Source organism: Chiroxiphia lanceolata, chromosome 28 (genome assembly GCF_009829145.1).
Source record: "Chiroxiphia lanceolata isolate bChiLan1 chromosome 28, bChiLan1.pri, whole genome shotgun sequence".
Classification (NCBI taxonomy): Eukaryota; Metazoa; Chordata; class Aves; order Passeriformes; family Pipridae; genus Chiroxiphia; species Chiroxiphia lanceolata.
Window position 1 is genome coordinate 5,119,116 of NC_045664.1, and position 21,136 is coordinate 5,140,251.

At 47.4% G+C, this 21,136-nt stretch overlaps 2 protein-coding genes across 6 annotated transcripts; one reads left to right on the plus strand and one right to left on the minus strand.

Annotated features, from left to right (window-relative positions):
• The first annotated feature begins 1,701 nt into the window (after positions 1 to 1,701).
• Positions 1,702 to 8,479, plus strand: AP3M2 (adaptor related protein complex 3 subunit mu 2). Of its 2 annotated transcripts, none has more exons than XM_032712678.1 (8): positions 1,702 to 2,147; positions 3,341 to 3,512; positions 4,015 to 4,152; positions 4,668 to 4,753; positions 5,305 to 5,438; positions 5,944 to 6,151; positions 6,805 to 6,949; positions 7,351 to 8,479. In XM_032712678.1, exons 1-8 carry the CDS (start codon positions 1,875 to 1,877, stop codon positions 7,449 to 7,451), a joined length of 1,257 nt encoding a protein of 418 aa, XP_032568569.1. In that variant the 5' UTR covers positions 1,702 to 1,874; the 3' UTR covers positions 7,452 to 8,479. The 2 variants fall into 2 exon arrangements, with proteins under 2 accessions (XP_032568569.1, XP_032568570.1); XM_032712679.1 differs by lacking the exon at positions 1,702 to 2,147 and adding an exon at positions 2,238 to 2,738.
• Positions 8,178 to 21,092, minus strand: PLAT (plasminogen activator, tissue type). Of its 4 annotated transcripts, none has more exons than XM_032712674.1 (15): positions 21,018 to 21,092; positions 19,725 to 20,006; positions 16,763 to 16,864; positions 16,589 to 16,628; positions 16,051 to 16,182; positions 15,532 to 15,645; positions 15,002 to 15,176; positions 14,384 to 14,475; positions 13,952 to 14,126; positions 13,613 to 13,698; positions 13,021 to 13,213; positions 12,416 to 12,552; positions 12,181 to 12,321; positions 10,972 to 11,120; positions 8,178 to 10,136 (listed from the first exon to the last, which is right to left on the minus strand). In XM_032712674.1, exons 3-15 carry the CDS (start codon positions 16,823 to 16,825, stop codon positions 9,978 to 9,980), a joined length of 1,656 nt encoding a protein of 551 aa, XP_032568565.1. In that variant the 5' UTR covers positions 16,826 to 16,864; positions 19,725 to 20,006; positions 21,018 to 21,092; the 3' UTR covers positions 8,178 to 9,977. The 4 variants fall into 4 exon arrangements, with proteins under 4 accessions (XP_032568565.1, XP_032568568.1, XP_032568564.1 ...); XM_032712677.1 differs by lacking the exon at positions 21,018 to 21,092 and adding an exon at positions 18,938 to 19,058 and having other exon boundaries at positions 19,725 to 20,985; XM_032712673.1 differs by lacking the exon at positions 21,018 to 21,092 and having other exon boundaries at positions 19,725 to 20,985.
• Between the last annotated feature and the right edge of the window lie 44 nt (positions 21,093 to 21,136).

Below are 21,136 nucleotides of genomic sequence, written 5' to 3' on the forward strand. Positions count from 1 at the left end.
GGAACAGGGATGGATTGAGGGAACGGGATGGACCGAGGGAACAGGGATGGACCGAGGGAACTGGGAGCGACTAAGGGAACCGGGATGGACTGAGGGAACTGGGATGGACCGAGAGAACCGGGATGGACCGAGAGAACCGGGATGGACCGAGGGAACCGGGATGGACCGAGGGAACGGGATGGACCCACAGAACTGGGATGGACTGAGGGAACTGGGATGGACCGAGGGAACCGGGATGGACTGAGGGAACCGGGATGGACCGAGGGAACCGGGATGGACCGAGGGAACGGGATGGACCAGAGAACCGGGATGGACCGAGGGAACCGGGATGGACCGAGGGAACCGGGATGGACTGAGGGAACGGGATGGACCGAGGGAACCGGGATGGACTGAGGGAACTGGGATGGACCGAGGGAACCGGGATGGACCGAGGGAACGGGATGGACCGAGGGAACGGGATGGACCCACAGAACCGGGATGGACCGAGGGAACGGGATGGACCCACAGAACCGGGATGGACCGAGGGAACCGGGACCCAGCGAGGGAACGGGCGGGGCCGTGGGAGGGCTCGCGGGGCCGGTTGGCGCTCGATGGATGCCCGTATCCTGGAAAGAGGAAATCCCTCTCTTAGTCCTAATTAAGCTTGCACTGGGAACCGCGGGTCTGGGCTTTTAAAGATCCCAAACGATGAACTCTGAGATAACGATTCCATTTAGCTCGGAGAGCGGGCACTCCTTACCCGTGCCCGTGACTGTTGATTTTAAGGTCCAGGTTAAAACCAGAAAGGTTTGTGTTTCATGGAGAACCAAATGTATAAAGGCTTTACGTTGTTGTCAGTTTAACTATGTTCTGTCTGTGGTATCTCTGTGACTCCCATTCATACAGTCTCCAAGAGCCTCATGGACTAACATGATAATCTTTACAATGTCTTTGTGTTAAAAGTAAACCTGCCCCTGCAGCAGTGAGGGACCTGTGACCTCCTTTCCCCTGTGACAAGGGCTGTGTGCTCAGACAGCTGCTTTAACAGGGTACAAAGGGCTGCTTTCCTGTTGGTTCTCTATTTGTTCCTAACAGTGTAGGAGGAAAATCATTTGTAATGGCATCTGCATGACTCAGAAGTCCAGGGATCGGCTCTGTGAACATGAAACATCTGTTCTAATTGCGCAAAGGAATCATTTGGCAGAGTTCAGGTAAATTTTGCACGACGACTGTCACTTTCGTGCCAGCTGGGTCGTGATTTCAGGGGTGTTATTCCTCCGTGCTGAACAGACCAGGAAAATAATACAGTGGAGATCATTCTCCCGGCTGTTCCTTGCTGCAAGGCCGGGTCACTGCCATGTTTCACAGACTAGCCCCGAGCTCAGCTCTGGAGCATCCCTGAGGTCTCATCTGGAACATCCCCGAGCTCAGCTCCATCCCTGAGGTCTCATCTGGAACATCCCTGATTTCTGCTCTGGAACATCCCCGAGCTCCGCTCCGGAACAGGGACCCCTGAGGGCCCGTGATGGGCTGGGGGGGGGCCGGGCCGCGAGTCCCGTGGGCGCTGCCGGGCGCGCTCCCGATCCCGCTCCCGCCGCCGCGCTGGGGGCGCGGCGCGCGCGCACCGCCCTGTGCGTCACCGGGCGCGCGCCTCCCGCCGGCCAATAGCAGCGCTCGCTGCCGGCCCCGCCCACAGGGCCCAGCGCGTGTCTGTCCGCGCGCCGGGGGGCGGGGCCTGTGCCGGGAGCGCGCGCGGGGGACTCGCTCCGGCCCAGCCGAGCCCGGCCCCGGAGAGCTCAGCTCAGCTCAGCTCAGCCCCAGCCCCAGCCCCAGCCCAGCCCAGCCCTAGTCCCAGCCCCAGCCCCAGTCCCACCGCCCCCCATCCCAGCGCAGCCATGATCCACAGCCTGTTCCTGATCAACGCCGCCGGGGACATCTTCCTGGAGAAGCACTGGAAGAGCGTGGTGAGCCGCTCGGTCTGTGACTACTTCTTCGAGGCGCAGGAGCGGGCCTCGGAGGCGGAGAACGTGCCGCCCGTGATCCCCACGCCGCACCACTACCTGCTCAGCGTGTACCGCCACAAGATCTTCTTCGTGGCCGTCATCCAGAGCGAGGTGCCGCCGCTCTTCGTCATCGAGTTCCTGCACCGCGTCGTGGACACGTTCCAGGTGCGGCCGCGGGTCCCGCGGGCTGGGCGGGCGGGCAGAGCCCTTCGGTGCCGCAGCCGTGGGTTCGCTCTGTTTGCCTGTCACTTCACTCGCATCCTGCATTGGCGAGGGGACAGACAAGGGCTTGCGGTGGCTGGGGATTTACTGCCTGGAATTACGATGGCTTCGGGGTCCACCCGCGCTCGGGGAAGGACCTTTCAGCAGTCGGTGTTTCTGCTCTGCAGCCTCGGCTGCTCTGGCAGCTGGAACTAAGAGCAAGCTGACCTTGTTCTCACAGGGAGCTTTTTGACGTGCTTTAGTCAGTTAGTGACACCCAGCCCCTCTGCTCACATCTAGGGATGCTCCTTGGAATCCTCCTAAATAGTGGGTCGTAGGGGTTGCCCCAGAGCAGCCCTGTTCCCTCTGGGCTCTGGTGGACATGGTCCATGTAAGAAAATGGTGAAGATGTCTGTCCTTCTGCCTGCCAACAACAGGGTTGTGTTGCCCAGATTTGAGATGTCTTGTGACCAGCATCCTGACAGAACATAGGAAATGTGGTGCTTGGTCAAACAAGTGTCATGTGAGCTCTTCCTTCCAGATGCCAGTCGAAATGTGAGTGTATTCTGGGTTCTGTTTCGCTGTGGATTGGCTGTTCAGGCCAAAAAGGGATCCTGTCAGACCTTTAGGTTTTGTTTTTTCTTGGGGTACAAGATGTGTGTCCTCACTGGCCTGGCCATTTATTAAAATCTGATATGTCTGAAAAAGAAATAGCGCTTGTAGTGCAGGACAGGAGTTCTCTGCTGTCACAGTCTCTGTTACTCATGCTTTGTGCAGAATGTCTGATCTCCTAAATTGCTGTAACTAACCAGCAGCTCAGGTGTGTGTTTGTGCTCTCTCCTGAAAGATGTGTGAAGTCCACATAGAGTTAAGACTGTAAGGAAATTAAATGTTCAGTTTTAAAAATTGCTGAATTAATTGGGAGTGCTGATGCGGGGATTTGGCAGCTTAGTGGGGCAGTGGCAGAGGGTGCTCAGAGCTGCACATGTCTGCTGGAGTGGTCAGTCTGTCTGCTGTGCTTGTGGCAATACCTGGAGTTTCAGTGTTGTTTCACCTCCTCCAAGAAGCAGCTGGATTTATTCCTGGGGGGGACACAGGACTGAATGATCAGAAGATTCTCTTTCAGCAATTGTTGAGTAATTATTTCTTCTGCACAGGATTATTTTGGCATGTGTTCAGAGGTGATAATCAAGGACAATGTTGTGGTGGTTTATGAGGTGCTGGAGGAGATGCTGGACAATGGCTTTCCATTGGCAACAGAGTCTAATATTCTTAAGGAACTGATAAAACCTCCTACTATCCTGCGGACAGTCGTCAACACCATCACAGGTACAGGGAATCAAGACGCAGGCAGACTGGGAAGTGCATGTGCAATATTCCTGCAGAAGTGAATTAGGACATGGGTGAGGGAAGTTTATGTTCCCTGCCATTCTGAACTGCAGCACAGGTGTGTTAGTGCTTCGCTTGGGGGTCCTTCCAATTTCAGCACCAGCTGCACTTTGGGTTTTGGTTTGGTTTTGGGTTGGGTTGGTTTTTTGAACTGCAACAGCCAGATTACATCTCCAGTTCCAGCCGTGCCCTGACTTGCAGGATGTCAGTGTGCTGTGGGTTTACACATCCACACATGTTAACACTTGCCCATGCCTTACTGTGGTGTGTTTTAGAGCTGGGTGTAAGAGAGATGTAAACTCTAGAATACAGTGGGTCTCCAAGAGTAATTGCCCCCCTACAAAGAAACAGGCACTCAGGGGTTAATTACAGTTAAGTCAGGGGACTTGTTCTGGAGCACTGTCTGACGTCTGGGGGGTTGTGGTTGCCTTTCTTTTTGCAGGAAGTACTAATGTGGGTGACCAGCTTCCCACTGGGCAGCTCTCAGTGGTGCCTTGGAGACGTACTGGTGTAAAATACACCAACAACGAGGCCTATTTTGATGTGATTGAGGAGATCGACGCGATCATCGACAAATCAGGTATGGAAGTTGCTCCTGGCTGACACGAGGGTGACTTGTCCTGATAGAGAGGTGGGTTTTTGAAGAGGGTCGCCTTCCTCCAAGTGTGGGAAGCTCTGTTTCTGTTTTACTCGGGATTGTTGCCATCCTGTACGTGCTGCTCAGTCAAAAATTTCACAGAGGTACCACAATTTTCACTTGTCCTTGTTCTTGAGGTCTCATAAGCAATTTTATATTGGGAAAATAGAAGATGAGCAAATATTCTTTCTCTTTAGTATTTGTGCATCTTAGTCTTGTTAGATTTGGGAGTTACTGCCTTTGGCCATTAAAATGGACATTGCTGGTGTCTGTTGTTCTTAATTGTTTCCATCTTCTAGAGGAGTCATTGGGAATGAGAAAAATGTTGAGCAGGCAACATAATGAACCATGACATTTCATAAAGATAATAGATTTCCTTCCTCCCCACTGAGGGCTTTTCCACTTTGCGATTTTTTTGACCAGGTTCACATAACCACCTGTTTGCTTTATGGTTGCAGGTTCCACGATTACTGCTGAAATCCAAGGGGTGATTGATGCTTGTGTCAAGCTGACTGGGATGCCAGACCTTACCCTCTCCTTTATGGTAAAGCTCAAGGATGTATTTTTACTGAAGTAATTTGAAAAGCATTTCCCAGACCCCCTGCTAAGATCTGTCTTACACTGACAGATCCCAGCACATCAGACTCTGGGTATGCCAAACAGAAAGAGAAAGAAATGATGATGGGAACTCATAGGGAACTTCAGCAACTTTGAGCCTAAAAATTTTATTTTCAGGTTCTTTGTTTAAAAGCACCGTTTGTGTGTGCTGTGACTAAGTTTTTGAGTCTTTAGTGGTGCTTTAGGCAGATATGAAGGGCCACCTTTTTCATGAGTATGTATCAATGCAATTATTCAACATGACTAAATTTTCTAAAATAGGATAAAAAATACCCTGAGAAAGGACAGAGGTAAGCTGAGTGCTGCTTTCACACGGGTACAACAGCACCAAAGAGTGTCCCCTGTCTGAGTGCAGACACCTTCAGGTGGTCAGAGTGTGTCACACGGTGGCCCTTCAGGGACAGGAGATGGAGGAGCAGAGGAGGTCCTTTGAGGTGGCACTGCCCTCACAACCCTCGTGCTGTGTCTCTGCTGCAGAACCCTCGGCTGCTGGACGATGTCAGCTTCCACCCCTGCGTGCGGTTCAAGCGCTGGGAGTCGGAAAGGATTCTCTCCTTCATTCCACCCGATGGGAATTTTCGCTTGCTCTCCTACCATGTCAGTGCTCAGAAGTAGGTGATGAATGTAGTGCTGTGAGTTATGAAATTTGGATCTTTCTGGCCAGGGAGAGGATGAAAAAAAGGGAACTTATAAAGATCAGGTGGTGTGTTGTGCCAAATGAAGTAGAGGGGCACGATAACTTGCATTTTTCCTTTTTTAAAACACGTTTTCTCCTTGTTTGGAGCAGTGATTCTGTAATTTCTTTTTGGTCAGCCAGCATTTTTCAAAGACTAGTAGCAGACAAACAAACTAGAGAGGGAAAGAGTCAGGCAGTGGGGAGTAATCAAGCTGTTGATTTCCCATGCTTATAAAAAGCTTTTAGACTCAAACAAGGTGAAAAGAATTGTACTTAAGACTTGAGAATGGGGTTCTAACTTTGCCCTTAGATCAAGCAAACGGGTGTAGGATTTCCTTCTCTGTTGAGGAGATTGGTTCCCAATGTTCTCAGTGCATGGGGAAAAGCAAATAGGAAGGCAAGAGATGGACAAGGACTTTCTGTTTCTGTCTCTGTCCCAGTCTCGTGGCAATTCCCGTCTACGTGAAGCACAACATCAGTTTCCGGGACAGCAGCTCCCTGGGGCGCTTCGAGATCACCGTGGGGCCCAAGCAGACCATGGGCAAGACTGTGGAGGGAGTGATGGTCACCAGCCAGATGCCAAAAAGTGTGTTAAATATGACCCTCACACCCTCTCAGGGAACACATGTCTTTGATCCAGTTACAAAGGTGAGAGCAAAGGTAGAAATTAGATGCTGGGCGTTTTTTTAATTTTTAAGAAAATGCAGTCGAGCTGTTCCTGCTTCCGTGGACATTTCCAGGAACACTGCTTTGCTGAAGGCAGGATCTTTTTTTGGGATGAGGTGCTATCTTTTCTTTATCTGAACAATTGCACACTAGAAGTTTCCTCAATCCCCACAACAAACAGCTGGGTGTCTGAGTGGATTGTAGTTCTGGTTACTTGGTGTGTGATGGGTCTGGTGGATGCCTTACAGACTTCTGCATATCTGGTTGTCATGCCTGGTGCTGCACGTTAGACTTGGTCCTTGGCAAACACTGAGGGTTTTGGTGGGTTTTGATTTGGTTTGGGGTGTTCTGTTTTTGTTGTTCATTTGAATTCATTTAAATTTAAATCTGATGGGCTTGTCCACGGGGCCTTTAGCACAAGTAGTGGAAATATCATTCATGGAAGGCTTTTGGGAGGTATCTGCTCCTCAAGCCTGTGTCTGTCCAATATGTGTCTGTCCAATATGAAAGGTGAGGTACTAAGAAGAAAACATTTTTCACAAAGAAACACTAAAAGCTGTCACTGGAAGGGGACTCTTCTTTAGAGGGTGTTACAGCATTTTCTGTTTCACTGCTGAATTTTCTGTTCCTTTCAGTTACTGTCATGGGATGTGGGGAAAATAAACCCCCAGAAGCTGCCAAGCCTGAAGGGCAGCGTGAGCCTGCAGGCTGGGACATCGAAACCAGATGAAAACCCCACCATTAACCTGCAGTTTAAAATTCAGCAGCTGGCTATATCTGGTAAGTGACTGTCAGGTAAAGGAGGGGAATGTTCTCTGCTGTGCCAGTGCCCATTCTGCAGGTAGCTGAAGTAGCTTTGCAGGCCTTCTACAGTACATTCTACCTGAAACAAGCAAAATATTGTCTGCTTTGGCTACAGATACATGGATTTGTTCTTTCTGGTGCTCTGTGAAGCAATTCACCTACATTTCCTCGTATTTGCTGCTTACAGAGCTATAAAGAATTTTAGGGTATGGATCTGTTTGTAAAGAATGATTCTGACATTAGGCAGCTGTCAGCTTTTCTCTGTTCTGTTTACTGCTTGCTAAAACTTCCCCTGTGCTTTCTGTCCCTCTCTCTTGGAGGCCTGTCTGCTTTGTTTGTGGCAGCACCAGTCTCATGCTGTGTTTGTTTGCCCTTAGGACTGAAGGTGAATCGCTTGGACATGTATGGGGAGAAGTACAAGCCATTCAAGGGGATCAAATACATGACTAAGGCTGGCAAGTTCCAAGTCCGAACCTAGAGGACCCTGGCAGCGAGGAAGAGCACTTCTCCTTTTCCCCTGTCCCTGGCTGTTGGATGCAGCCTCTTTCCCCATCCATCTGTTTTGGGTTGCTCCCTTGCCTGTAGTAGCATGAGCAGGAAAGCAAGTGCTCAGACTGCTGGAAAGCAGGGGAAAGTAAGGCTGACCTGAAACCACCTCATCTCTAGCTGAGTCCTGAAGTCTTTGGAATAGTGCTTTGATTATGAAGACAATGAAATACCTCATCACCTCCTGCTCCTCAAATACTGATCCTGTCCTCTGGCTTTGTAGCTTTGTTTTTTAAAGGATCTTTTCTGCCCTGCTGAAGTGATTCATGTTACTCAAGGTTTGTTATGTACACAAAGGCCCTTGAGCCAGGATTTCTGTATCAGTCTGAGATGGCTGCAGGGTCCTGTGGGATGAAAGATGAAACAGGGCAGAAGGGGGAACAGGGCAACAACATTAAGGACATGAGCTGGTTGACAGAAGGACTTCTGGGGAGGGAACATGAGGTGTAGCTGTGTACCTCAGTCACCATAAATGCTGATGCTGAGCTGGGTTCTGAAAAGACCTTGAATATGACAATAGCAACTGCAAAGGCAGAGGAAAGCAAGGAAGCAGATGGCAGTGGCTATTCTTAGACCTTGTCTAAAGATGGTGCTGCTGTGTCCTGGAAGAGGACAAGCAGGGATAAAAGCAGGATAAGAAGTGGAAAAGTTGATGTTGTAAAGATGGAAACATTTTATTGGTGGCTGTTAGGTCACATTGAGTTCAAATATTGAATTTAATAGACTGTTTGAATGGCAAAACAAAAGTGTTCCTGAGGATACTTACTTGTGTTACTCAGTGGAATGGTTTTGGCTGTTTTACAGGCTGCAGGTATTTGGCAGGGAATGCCAGGATAGTGAGGCACAAGAGCACTTGGAAATGGTGTAGGGGAGATGAATGGAAATTAATTTGTATTTTTCTCAACATTAATATTTAATAAAATGAAAATATCAACAATAAAAAGAAAATTTACACCAAAACCCTGAACTGTGACTCTTCATTAAAAAACATCTTGGGGTTTTTTTTCCCTGTCCACTGTTGTTGAACTGACTGGACTTACACCACCATTGCTCTGAGGGCATTAGAGATCATCTCTCTGAGGCATTTTCTAAGCTGGTAGCTGGAAGATCACAGACCATTTGTAAAGCTGCCATTTACAACCTGCCTTTCACCATCCTCACCACATCTCTCCTCTGTACTTTCATAGCAGGGCTCTGTATTTGACTGGATGCTGTGCTAGTCTGTTCTCAGAGAGCTCCTTAAAGCTGGGAGAGTAAACATTTGGAGTTACAATGGTTTGAGTTTCCCAAGTACAACAGACTGGTGTTCTGGCTACAACTGGTACTAAAGCTAAACTCCTTTTGTTCCCTCAGGATAACGTTTTCCTTTTGTAAAACAGTAGTTACACCTGCTTTCTCTTTATAAAGCAACTGGACAAAGGAGAAGCTTTCAAAGGCTTCACTCCTCGGGTGTGCACAGATGCCACTCAGTGTCACATGGCAGCTGCAGTGCAGGGCAGTAAAGCTGATTACTGAGGGTCTGGTTCATGGGGATTGGTTGTACCTGCCCTGGCTGCTCTTAAAGGACAAAGGCAGCCTTGTGACATGTGATTTGGCCTTTTACTTGTGGATATAAATCTAGCAGGCGCTTTAAACTGCTGCCATTCCACTTGTCCTTTGTTCTGCCCCACTGCACCGAAAAGAGAGTTTTTGCTTTCATATCAGATGATAATGCACAGAAATTTAATAGTCAAAAAGTATGCACTGATTCTGTGGCAGATCAGGCTGATGTTAATATTTTTACCCATTCCTTTACCAGGAGGAAAAGCAACTGGGAGAACAGAATGTCCTAACAAGCATGCTACCCTGGATTTGCTCAGAGAGTTTAAGCTCAGACTTGGTTAATTAATCAGTTCCAAACTGAAAAAGCAAGTAGTATATTGATCTGGAAATAAGCAGCTCAAGCCTACAGCTTTGTTCTTTCTATTGGAGTCAAGCTGAAACCAGCTTAAATTACCCAAGTCAAATGTTATAAGGACAGAGCTTAAGTCTGACTGGAATGTCTTCCAATTTTACAGCCAAGTAAGGAGGGAAATGAAGTTTTCAGGAAATTAGATCTGTCCTCTTTGCCTTCAGTTTACACCCATTTCCAAAACAACATATCTGCTTCAGGGATGCATGATGTTCTCTCTTGGCTTATTCTTTCGGTCCAAAACTAATTTTAAATGGTACTCATGTGATTTGATGCGAGTGGAAAGCTTGGGGATGTTGGGGGGAAAGGAGGATGAGTTTCTGATAACCTGTGATAAGGACAGGAGGGTAATTTGGGAACGTGCCCTTCTCACACACTGCAGTTTGTCTTCCCTTGTACTGAAAGTCACGAGCCTGTGGACAAACAGGAAGCCCTTGAAGTCCTTAAGGCACAGAAGGAGGTTGTGAGGGCATGGCCACAAGACTGCAAAGAGTTCATGTTTCTTTCTCAGGGTTTCGTGGTGTCCTGGATCCAGCCCAGGTAACGATTCACATTTGTGTAAACACCAGGCACGTCCTTGCGGCCACAGCCAATGCCCCAGCTGATGATCCCAACCACAACCATCCGCTCGTCCTTCGGGCACACCAGGGGCCCTCCAGAGTCGCCCTACAGAGAAGCAGCACATTAGTAACAATTTCCTTTTCTGTTTGTTTGGGTTTGTGTTGGTTTTTCGCTCCCACTGTCTTTGGAGGTGCACCAGCGTTTGCAGAAAGGCCCCGTGCAGTGTGCTCACAAATCAGGAGCTCTCAGGAACAGCACTTTTACAGAAATCACTCTCATGTTCCAGATCCCTCAATGCTCCTCGTGGGGAGAGACGCAAAAGAGATGTAACACTGAAGTGTCTAACTGTGTATGGTGCTCATTTATGAAATGTAGGTGAGATGCTGATAAGAAGAAAAAGAGGAAGGCTGTGTGTAACAGTAAAGCAAAATTATTAAACAGCTGTTCAAGCAGAAAGGATGTGGAGTGAATGCATCCCCTCCTTTTTCCTCATGTCATAGCTGCTCCTTCTCCACCATCTTTCAGCCTTTATTTTTCTTTTCTCTACTTTTAAGTAGAGAGGCACCCCCTTCCTCCTCCAGAACCTCCTGCTGAGTGTTTTGCATGCTCACATAACAGAAAATATTAGGAAATGCTGGGGTGGATTTTCCTGTTCAGTTTTGTGGAATTTCCTGTATTTGGGATTTTCAGCCTGTGCTGCTCTGGTTTGACTGGCTAAGTGTGCCCTGCCTTCCCATCTACACGGGGCAAGGGAAGGAAAAAGGAAGACGAGCCAGCAGTTCTGTTCTGTTCAACAAAAGTCTACTGGAACTGCCACGCAGGCAGATGCACAACTCCTTTAAACTATTTTCTGAAGCTTTTTGTTTGCTTGGCTCAGACTACCAGGGGCAGAGAAAAGAAAGGGACGAGGGAAGGAGAAGAGGAACAGAACCAGGGTTACCTTGCAGGCATCATCGAGGTTCCTGGTGTCTCCTGCACACAGCATGTTGTCGGTGACCGTGCGGTTGTCCAGGTGCTGGGCCGTGCACTGGCTGGCCGGGAACAGCCGGACATGACCCTCCCTCAGCTGCTCCGAGTAGAATGGAGAGACTGCAGGGAAACCACAGGATACTTACATGTGTCTGTGTATGCACACACAGGTTTTAAAAGCATTGCAGCTCAGTTTCTGCAGCTCAGAGGAGCGTAAACAGAAGGAGCTCAGTGGCTAAACAAATATTTCCTTGCCAAAGGGTCTTTTTTATATCTGGGGTGTTCCACTTCGCCAGTGAGAACAGCTTAAATCTGACTGAGGGAGAATATTGTTTCTTCAGCAAGCTTTAGCAAGTTAAAGAGGTTTTTCTAGGCTCCAAATTAAAGGCTGCTGGGTGGGTAAGTCATCTTTGCACAGTTACATCAATCGAAATGAAGTCACAGGAAGTGTCGATGAAAATGCCTTAACTGTATGAAACAGGGTCCTAACTTTTTAATATTAGACTTGCACTAACAAAAATCTGATGCCTTGTCATACTCAATACTGAGTAACTGAATAGGAATTTACACTTAGGTTGGAATGGAAGAGATTTGGGTGGTTGGTTTGGATATTGGGTTTATGTGCAGCTGCAATTGCACAAAATTGAAAGTTGGCAAGATTGTTGTTATTCAGTCTAGTTTTGAGTTACAGTTGCAGCATCCTGCCCTCTCAAAGAGTTTATCCTGTACTCCCTGTAAACAATGCCGAGGACAAGCTTTAAAAGCACTTTAAAAATCTGCAACTGTATGGTACACCAAATCTTGACAGGAAGGGATTTCTGTCCAAACTACAATATCTAAATGTACTGAGTACAGCAGAAATGTGGCAGCTGTGGCTGCAAATCTGCTGTCTTTCCTACCCTATCCATTGTGCCAGGGTTTTGGTTTTGTACTGTGGAGAGTATCAAGGAAGACTCTACTGGCCCATACAGCTGACAGAACTCAGACGAATGAAATAACTGACAGCAAAACTTCCTTTTGAGTGACTCCTACTTATACAAACATTTTGTGGTGTTCATATAAGCCAGTATAATACATCAGACACTCAGTAAGGCTAAAGGCTTGAATTCTTTGATGGCAGGGGACTCAAGCTTTGGACAGACTATCTTCTACTTGCCTGTAGACATTATCTTCTACTTACATTCGTCATCTTTGCCATAGCCAGAGATCTCACACTCTGTCCAGTCAGGCAGCTGCAGCCCTGGTGTGGGGAGGCAGGCAGCTCTCACGGTGTCTGTCTCAACAGCACAGGTTCCTGCATCTGAGCTCAGCTGCAGCAGAGCTGAGGAGGGAGAAAACAATCCCCACTTCATTAACCACTATTAAACCTGAGCCAACCGTGAGCTCTCCAGCCACAAGGTCAGAAAAGTTCTTACCAATATCATTGTTGAAATTTTCTGAGTCAAATCTCGGATGGACAATGTAGTTCTTCACTCCAAACTTTTGTTCATTTTCCTCGGGAGTGGCTCGGGAAGTCCTGCCCAGCACAATCTTCAGCTGATTTGTACTAAAGCTGGAGAACAAGAGAGTCTCTGTTCTTGTGTTAACTAGAGGGGACCCTTCCCTTCAAGATGTTTTGTTGGAACTTCTGCTTTTCTCATTTTAGCACTATTACTACTCTGTTACCCAGGCAGCTTGACCTCGAGTGACCTATTTGGCTTCATTTTTGTGCTATTTGCTTACAGCCATCATGGCAAAGCTCCTCTGCCAGCCCCTTGCTGTTCTCAAGTTTCAGATGGCTCTGCATGTGTATTGACAACTTTGTTCTTCTGCTATTTGATATTCTGCTGCGGTACCTTAGTGCCATGCTGCTAGTTTGCACAATAAATGCCTCTCTGTAATGCTCAGCACGATTAACTATAATCTTTAGTGCAGACTGGCTTACTGGGATAAAGAGGGTTTTTTTCCAAGGCCGCACTGGACGCTTCCATTTTCCAGATTTTATTTTTTTCCCCCAGACAGTGCTGAACCCTCAGCTTACCGTTCCTCAAAGCAGTGAGCAGCTGACAGCACCCAGCAGGAGCTGATGAGGGTGCCCCCGCAGAGGAAGTGCTCCCCGGGCAGGCGGCGGTAGGTGGTGAAGATGGCAGCCTGCCAGGGGTGAGCCGCGATGTCGGCGGAGCCCCCTCGGACGCGGAACTGCCGGGCCCGGCGCTGCCGCTCGCCGCAGCTGGCTGGGGATGACAGACCCAAAACAGGCTGTTGGTGCCCACCCGGGCTCTGAGGCTGGGGTAAGAGCCCGTTAGTCACTGGTGCGTGCTGAGGCAGCCTGCTGTGAACCGGTTAGGATCTGACTCACTCCTGTTTCCTAGGAAACTTGTATTCGGATTTGAAAAATACAGTAAGGAAACCCTGCCTTTCCTGTCCTCCATTTCTGCAGTCTTCCCTTCTGGCAGAGAGAAAGGCACTGCTGTGAGAGTGGAGCTACAGAATCTCTTTCTACTCCAAAAAGCTTTTTTTTTTTTTCCCTCCAGCTCTTATTTTACTGTAAGAGGCTTGAGTTTAATACAGATGGCATGCAGGACTGTAGTGCCTCAAAGACAGAGAAGAATCAGCAGTGCTTGTATCCTTACAGCAAGTAGGCACATTGCAGTACTCCCATGTGAGCTGAGTTCCTTTCAGGACATGGCACCAGGGCTTGCTGTCATTGTCAGGATTCCTGCAGGAAAGAGAAGAGCTCTTTGTATTATCAGATCTGCAGGGGGTTTGTGGGGACCTAAAGGTGGCAAACTGCAACCTCAGTGTATTCCTTTTCATTTTTCTAGAGAGCCCTGAGGGCACACGGAATTTGCATTTATGGGGTCTGATGTCAGAGAAGCAGAGATAGGTCAAGCAGAACAAAATTACTATTGCAAGTGAGCTTCATTCCCAGCAGGAATGTGTTTCCTGTGCTTTCTACACCCCATACATACCTGCAGAAATTGTGACTCCCAAGGCCCAGCTGGGAAGCGTCTCTTCTCCAAGCAGTAAATCGCTTGTTGAAAAGGATCCCAGAATTCCACTTCAGACAGGTAGCTCCAGAACTGGTAACACTGTGGCTGCCTCGGTAATCTGTGCCTCTCCCAGATCTGCAGCTGGTGCTTGAAACTGCTACAAGAAAGCTGCACATTAACCCATGGATGGAACCCATCAGTTGTTCCTAAGTGTGATTTCTGTCAAGGCATCTCTCTATTAACCAAACATATCAGTCTCTTGGTGTCATACACATTAAAAGCTCACATATAATTTAACGTGAGAGTCTCAACTTTTCAGGCTACAGAAACAGCACGAGTCTACAGCGAACCCTTACACATCCAGTGAACAACAGAAACTCCAAAGTCCCTCCCCTGTCCCCCTGCACGTACCTTTTGAACAGGAGGGCACACTGCAGTGTTCCCAGGTGTACCTTCCCCCTTTATAGATATAGCACCAAGGTTTGGAGTCCTCATCTGGGTTTCTGAAAGAGTTATGATATTATGCATCGTTACAAAGCCGTTGTCAGCAGTCCCATGTCTGCCATCTCGTTTGGTAGCTTCATCCTGCTCTGCAGTGAAGACATGGACTGACCCACCAGAAGTGTCTGGATTCCTGTTTTAACTGTGGAGTACATGGAGGTGAAGATGAGATGGCCAGTGGCAGGGGTGGACAGCACGTTTGTGCAGTTCAGTTCCATGTGCACAAAGCACAATATTTTTACAGTTTTAATTGGGATCTGGAACTGCAGGAAACTGAATTACAAATGGAGTTTTAGGCACTGAGAAGGGACAAGGGAAAAACTGTGGGATGAGAGATATCTGCATCTTTTAGTCTGTCATAAGCATCCAGTCTAGATAGACCTGAAGTTCAGATATGCCTCCAGAAGTTGCAACTGCTGCTCATGTGCTGGGCCATATCTGCACCTGCTTGGTGTCAGACTCCAGCAAACAGCTGTTCCTTTGCTCCAAGCTCTGATTCCTCTCACCTGTGTGCCATCAGCCCCTCACCTGCAGTAGTTGTGATTGCCTAATCCCAGCTCAGCTGCATCTGCTCTTTGGCCATGGTATGTCCAGTCCATCAAGTCTTTGCTATTCCAATTTAAACATTCAGTTCCACTCTCTGTCACACTCCATGTACCCCTGTATGTTATTCCAGCATCTTTGTAGCATTTAACTTCAGTATCTGAACAAAAGGGAACAAAATGTTACTGGAAGGACAACATCCCAACCCTGCTTCCCCAGTCTCTGTTCTGTTTAAACTTGGCTCTCAGATGTCTTGTCTAGTGAGTCAGTGAAAATGCCTTGTCAGGCAGACTGTTAAACAAAGGTGTCTTCAGCTACAAAATTTAGAGTTTTATTAAGAGATACTGAGAACAGCCCAGGTGTCCTTAAAAGTTCTTTGTAGTATTAGTTTTAGAATAAAAATGGCAACTTAATAGAGAGCCTAGAATACAGCAGGAGCTTCTGGGTACCCCATCCTTCTGTACTGCACAGCTCAACCCAATCACTGTTCACAGGAACTGATGTGCTGTACTCACCTATTTCACACTGCTTCCCTGAGAAACCCTGGTGGCACTGGCAGATGAAGAGCTGTGGGGAATAATATGCCTGTGAACATTGGCCCCCATTGTAGCATTTATTTCTAGTGCAGGCTGTGGAATAAGCAAAAGCCAGGAAATACTGTTAGGTTTCATAGAAGTGAGAAGCTGGGAATGCATACACATCTTTCCTTTCCTGTCAGTCTCCTTTAGCCTGTTGTTTTTCCCTACCTACCTGGTATTGCCATGTGCTTACAGCCTTTCTGTGTAGTGCTGACATCCTTCCTTTGTTCCATTCTCTCCACATATGCTGTCAGGAGACTTCCCCAGCCCCCTGCCCACTCCCACTCAGTCCTGCCTGAGTCAGTGGATATTGGTATTTTCATTTCTATCCTATTTCAAGTCAAATTTCCTGTGCAATAACCCCGGCCCTGACTGTGGAGTTGTTCTTTCGGGTGGTTAGACAGACAATCTCTCATCCCTCACCGTTTCCCTCCTCTTTTCCTTTGTCACACTCACCTCTGACAGGCACCGTGTGGCAGCGCCTCTGCCCGCTGTCACACCTACAGTACTCTGTCCTGCTCCCTGCCAGCCTCAGCCAGGTCCACCCGTGCTGGAACACTTCTCCAGAGGAACTGTCTTTGCAAACAGCTGCAGTTGGAGAAAGGAAATCCTCTTTTAGAGATCTGGGGAAAAGACCTGGCTGAGCAAGAGGACTCCCTTCCACTTCCAGGAGAAAAGTATCTGTGAAGGGAGCACCTGTCTAACGGGCTGCCCCTTCCCTTCTCAGACCACCCTGTCCCATCCCTCTCACTGCTGTGTTGCTGGAGTTTCTATTCCACTACTGACCAGCCTTGTTTTCTTTGAAGAAGAGCAGCGGGAGGGGAAACTTCCCTGAGTTGTGGATGGTACTAATGGTCTGGTATTTTGCCTTCTGAATCTCTCATTCAGATAACCACGACAAACAGCTTTCAGGTTCCACTCCTGCAGCATCATTTGCTTCCACCTCCCGTGTTCCTCACACTCCAGGTCACAGGGTTGTAGTTTCCTGGCTTACCTCTGGGTCTGGCTCCCCGTCTGAAACGCGTGAGTAAGCCCTGCCAGCAAAGAAGGTTAACTCTGTGAGTAACTGCTCTCTTAAAATAACTGAGAGAACAAGTGTCTACAGAGAGTCAGTCTTCTTGAGGCCATGTGAACCAGGGGAGCCATTCCAGAGGCACAAAAATCTCACCTGGCACTGGGTAGTCACGACTGCTCCCACCAGCAGGAGGAGACATGGGAGTTTGCCTTTCATTCTGAGCGTTTTCTACATCAGCTCCAAATCTCAAGTTATCTACAGAGACAAAAAATAAGACGTTGAACAAAGGGGTTTTACAGAGTGAATGGAGTTCAAGGTCATAACCTTAAATAAAGGTTTTCAGTTATGAAAATTCTTTGTACACACTTTCAACCCTTCACTTCTCAGCTGCCTGGTCTAGATGTCCTGGTCTTCCAGGGGCACAAAAATCCTGTACAAACCAAGAGGTGGAGTGAGGTGGAGCAGCAGGCAAGAAGGTACAATTTAATTCCCAGTCTCTAAGATTGCCCTGCAGTTCCAAATATTTGAAACAGTATTCAGGCACTGTCTCCCACACTGTCACCTTTTTATCATCTACAATATATGTAGAAAGCTGACCCAATTATTTGAGAAAACTATTACTTCCAGAAATTAGGAGCTCAGACTCTGTTTATGCAAAGCCAGAGAAGGCAGCTGGATAACAGCTGGTGAAATTGGAGTATGACAGATGAGTCAGAAATTGTGATTCATGGCTAATAAAGTGTGTTTGTGGGTTTTTGGTGGTTTTGTCATTGTGTTTGTTTGTTTGTTTAAGATTTGTTCAAAGAAAAAGCAAAAGGAACAAACAGTCCAGTTTCTGAAGCAGATCAGGAGTACAGCAGGACAGTTTAGGCTGTGATTTCTCATCATTAGGCAGTAAAAAGAGGAGACTTAGGTTGCAAGTCACTCTGAACAAAGGAAAAGATTCACAAGAACATCTTCCAAGAACCTTAATTACCCCCTGACTTGCCTTTAGGTCACATCTTGGTGATGAAATTCTAGAGCATCTCTCAGGGATTTTTGGTAGCCCCCAAAACAAGGCAACACCAGTGAAATTTGAATCTTGGAGTGTTCTGGTGTTGTTGTGGGGTTTTTGTTGTTTGGGGATTTTTATTTTGTTTGTTTGTTTGTTTTGTGGGGAGTTTGATTGTTTCTGTGGAGAAGAGAGTGGCAGTGCTGGCCTAACTGATACTTGGAGGAAGTCCTAGCTGTCTGAAACCTGCAGGAAACTTACAGATAGTTTTCAGGGGTAGTAGGAAACATCTTTTAAAGTCTCAATTTAAAAGGCATCTGTATGTTTAATGGTTACTCAAGTTTATGGTTACAGTCAAGTTTATCTCATACAGCTGGCTGTACAAGTGGGTTCTAACACAGCACGTGCTTATACTGCAGTACAACACAGTTCAGAGTGTGTCCAAAGTTAGTTTGCATCAGATGCCACATCCTTTCTTCCCCTTATTTCTGCTGTCCCTGTCCAGGCTGTCTCAGCTCACAGTGCTGCCACGTTTCCTGCTCCTTTCCCCCTCTCCATGTGGGATGCCTGTCCATCCACTGATGGGTCCTGTCCCACTGTGCTTGGAAAACTGAGAGCAGATGTTGCCAGATGTTTATCTTTAGTTTTGGTAAAGGTACAGCTTAGACCAGTCCTTTGGAATGTTCTGGATGATAAGCCCCATCAAACTGAAACCATATGGCTGTTTGAAAAACACCACTTTGACAAGACTCCAGGCAGAAACCTGCAGTGTGCTTTCTGGCAGGACTCCCCCAAACAGTGTGTGCCTTCTGATCTCAGCCTGTGCTTCCTCTCTGGTCGAAAACACTACAGCAATAAGTCAAAGACTGAGATGTGCTGTTCCGACATTTTGATTTGATTTGACACTTTCGAGTACATTAGGACACAAAAGATATACAATACCCTAAATTTGTCTTTCTTTGCTGAAGAATCAGCAGCAGGAATACTTACAATCCTACCTATTAATTTATTATTAATAACAGCCCTTCTAAGCAGCAAGAGTGTGAGCATTATCTTACCAATGTAGAATAATACCTAACAAAGAGATGTAACTTATCAAGGTCAAAGTCATTAATCACAGAATCACTTGGGTTGGAAAAGACCTTAAAGATCATTGAGTCCAACCATAAAACCAACACTGCCAAATCCACCATTAAGCCATGTCCTTAACTGCCACATCTACAGGTACAGAAATCAAAAGTGAATCTCCTCCCTCCCAACAACACAGCATGTCCTTTCCAAAATACATTGATTCTGCATCTATAAGGCTAACAGCTTTCTTGCTGATCAACAGCTATCTTGATTTAGTTCAAGCAACAGACTGCAGCTCCTTGCTGCCTTTTCCTGCCTTCTGGAGAAAGTGCTTTTGTATCCCCTTTCTGAGCTGAGCAGATGCATAGCAGACTCATACTATTTCTCCTTAAAAATATAACAGACAGACCTCTGGTTTGGGGGGAAAGAGTTAAAAAAAAAAAGAAAAAAAAGTAAGATGCTTAGTCTTTGAAAGCATTGGAGGAAATGGATATTTCAAAATCAGGCTTTGTTTTGGGAATCATTCTCAGTATTCCTGTGGTTTTGGCCACATTTAAAGAGAAGCATGATTAGGGTGAACTGAAGATGACCCACCCTCCTCCTCCTCTTTGTCCCTCCATTATCCTGGTTTGGAACCTGGGGTGAAAGGAACAGTCTGATCTCCTCCCAGGGAGATTAGATAAATTCTTCTTTTTCAGCCAGTTCTCTGGGTCCCCATACCATCAAGATATTTGTCCATAACTCTTCCTTTGGTTTAAGTTCTTTTGCTAATGTTCTTTGTGCAGGACACTCCTCCTTGCTTAATGGGTCAGAGCCTGAGGCTGTTGGTCCTTTCAAGAAAGCTTCAGCATTCTTGAAACAACTGAAAGTTAGCAGCTTTACCTACATTATGAATCCCTTCAAAAGCTGAAAGCCAATAGCTCAGTTAGGTAACTATCACGGTGATTCAGTGGGATTTATTAAATAATAATATTTAATAGTAGTTAATGACTTTGCCACCCATGTTGAAAACAGGAAATGCACTTTTTAAAACAGGTACAAAGTAGTACCTACCTTTTTGCTTTTTCTCTTCTGTATCCTGATTATTTCCTTTCCAGACCAGTCTGGTTTTGTGTTTTCTGTGTCTCTGCCCTGATTTCTCTGAACGGCTCCTGTCCTACTTACAGCTCCACTCGAGGGGGTGGAGACTCCCCGGGCCGTGCTGTCCACATCCCACCCCTTCCCGAGCATCTGGGGATGGCCCAGGCTGGTGGCCGGAGTGCAGGGAGGGAGCCTGTGCAGGACACGAGGGAAGCTGCTGTACTCCGAGTAGGGATGTCTGGCAGAGATCCTGACCTGCCTGTGGAGCAAAGCATGCCCTGAACAGTGCCATGGGAGAAGAAACAGTCAGGGGAGCTCGTGAGTTAAATGAACAAAACGTCTAAGGAACTTTAGACAGAAACAAAGAACAGCATGTTGGGGACCAGAGGGTTAAATGTCCACTGCTGCTGCCCATCCTAGAAAATGAAGATCTACTCAGCAGGGTGTGGTCATGAGGTACTCAGCTATCAAAGTGTGGCAGACAAATCTCGGTTATCGGTTTAAGAGCTGATCTTAGGGCTGGGTTATGAAAACAGTCAGTGATGCAACTGTCAGAGTAATGGATGTGTCCAAACTATTCATAACTGATTCAATAGCAATCAGGTTCCTATAGAATTTGGTGTGAGCACAGACATAAGAACTGGTGCTCTTATGAGGGACCTCTGTCTTCAGAAGTAGCTGCGTGGAGTCATTTGGGAAGCATGGCAATGGTTATTTTGCATAATGGTAAAGATGGAACACTGGCTACTCTGTAGGTTTAGATTTTCTCTGTACAGAAACCTATGTCAAGATTATCACAGGTATTTCTCCAAGAGTCACAGTGCTGGTGGTAACATTACTGCTATAAATCTGAGTCAAGGGGAGCTGCATTTGACTGTTTCCAGAAGGGACTCCCAGCTGCTGAGAAAAAGATGATTGAACACTGCTGAGTGAGCAGGGGCTAATTTATTTCCTTTCTAAAAACAGCACCCATTTGCTACTGGACTTCCAGATTAAAGATGCTAACAAACTAATGGCCGTGGGGGGAAGAGCTCAGAAATTATCTCCTGACTTTTCACAGCTTAAGGACAACTATAACTTGTCTCCAGAGCGCTGTGCCATTTGTACTGCTTAACCCATTTTGGGAAAGGCAGCGATAGCAGCGTCTGCTCTCTGAAGCACCATCTGCCGGCTTTCCTCTAATCTGGCCGTGTCTCGGGGTGGTTTCGGCAATGACACTGTTCAGTGTCGGTGACCAAGTGTGACACTCCCCGCAGGCCGCCTTACCCCGAGGGGCCCCGCTGTGCCCGGCAGGTCTCGGAGCGCACCTTCCCTCGCTCACGGCCGGAGGGAGCGGCACCGACCCCGGGGAACGCCCGGAGGGGCTCGGGGGGCGCGGCGGGGAG

Coding starts and splice junctions, on each gene's coding strand:
- AP3M2 (XM_032712678.1), top strand. CDS start 1,875: ATGATCCACAGCCTGTTCCTGATCAACGCCGCCGGGGACATCTTCCTG. Junction 4,153..4,667: donor CGCGATCATCGACAAATCAG/GTATGGAAGTTG, acceptor TTATGGTTGCAG/GTTCCACGATTACTGCTGAA. Junction 6,152..6,804: donor TCTTTGATCCAGTTACAAAG/GTGAGAGCAAAG, acceptor TGTTCCTTTCAG/TTACTGTCATGGGATGTGGG.
- PLAT (XM_032712674.1), bottom strand. CDS start 16,825: ATGAAAGGCAAACTCCCATGTCTCCTCCTGCTGGTGGGAGCAGTCGTG. Junction 12,553..13,020: donor GCTCACTGCTTTGAGGAACG/GTAAGCTGAGGG, acceptor CTTGTTCTCCAG/CTTTAGTACAAATCAGCTGA. Junction 10,137..10,971: donor ACCTCGATGATGCCTGCAAG/GTAACCCTGGTT, acceptor GCTTCTCTGTAG/GGCGACTCTGGAGGGCCCCT.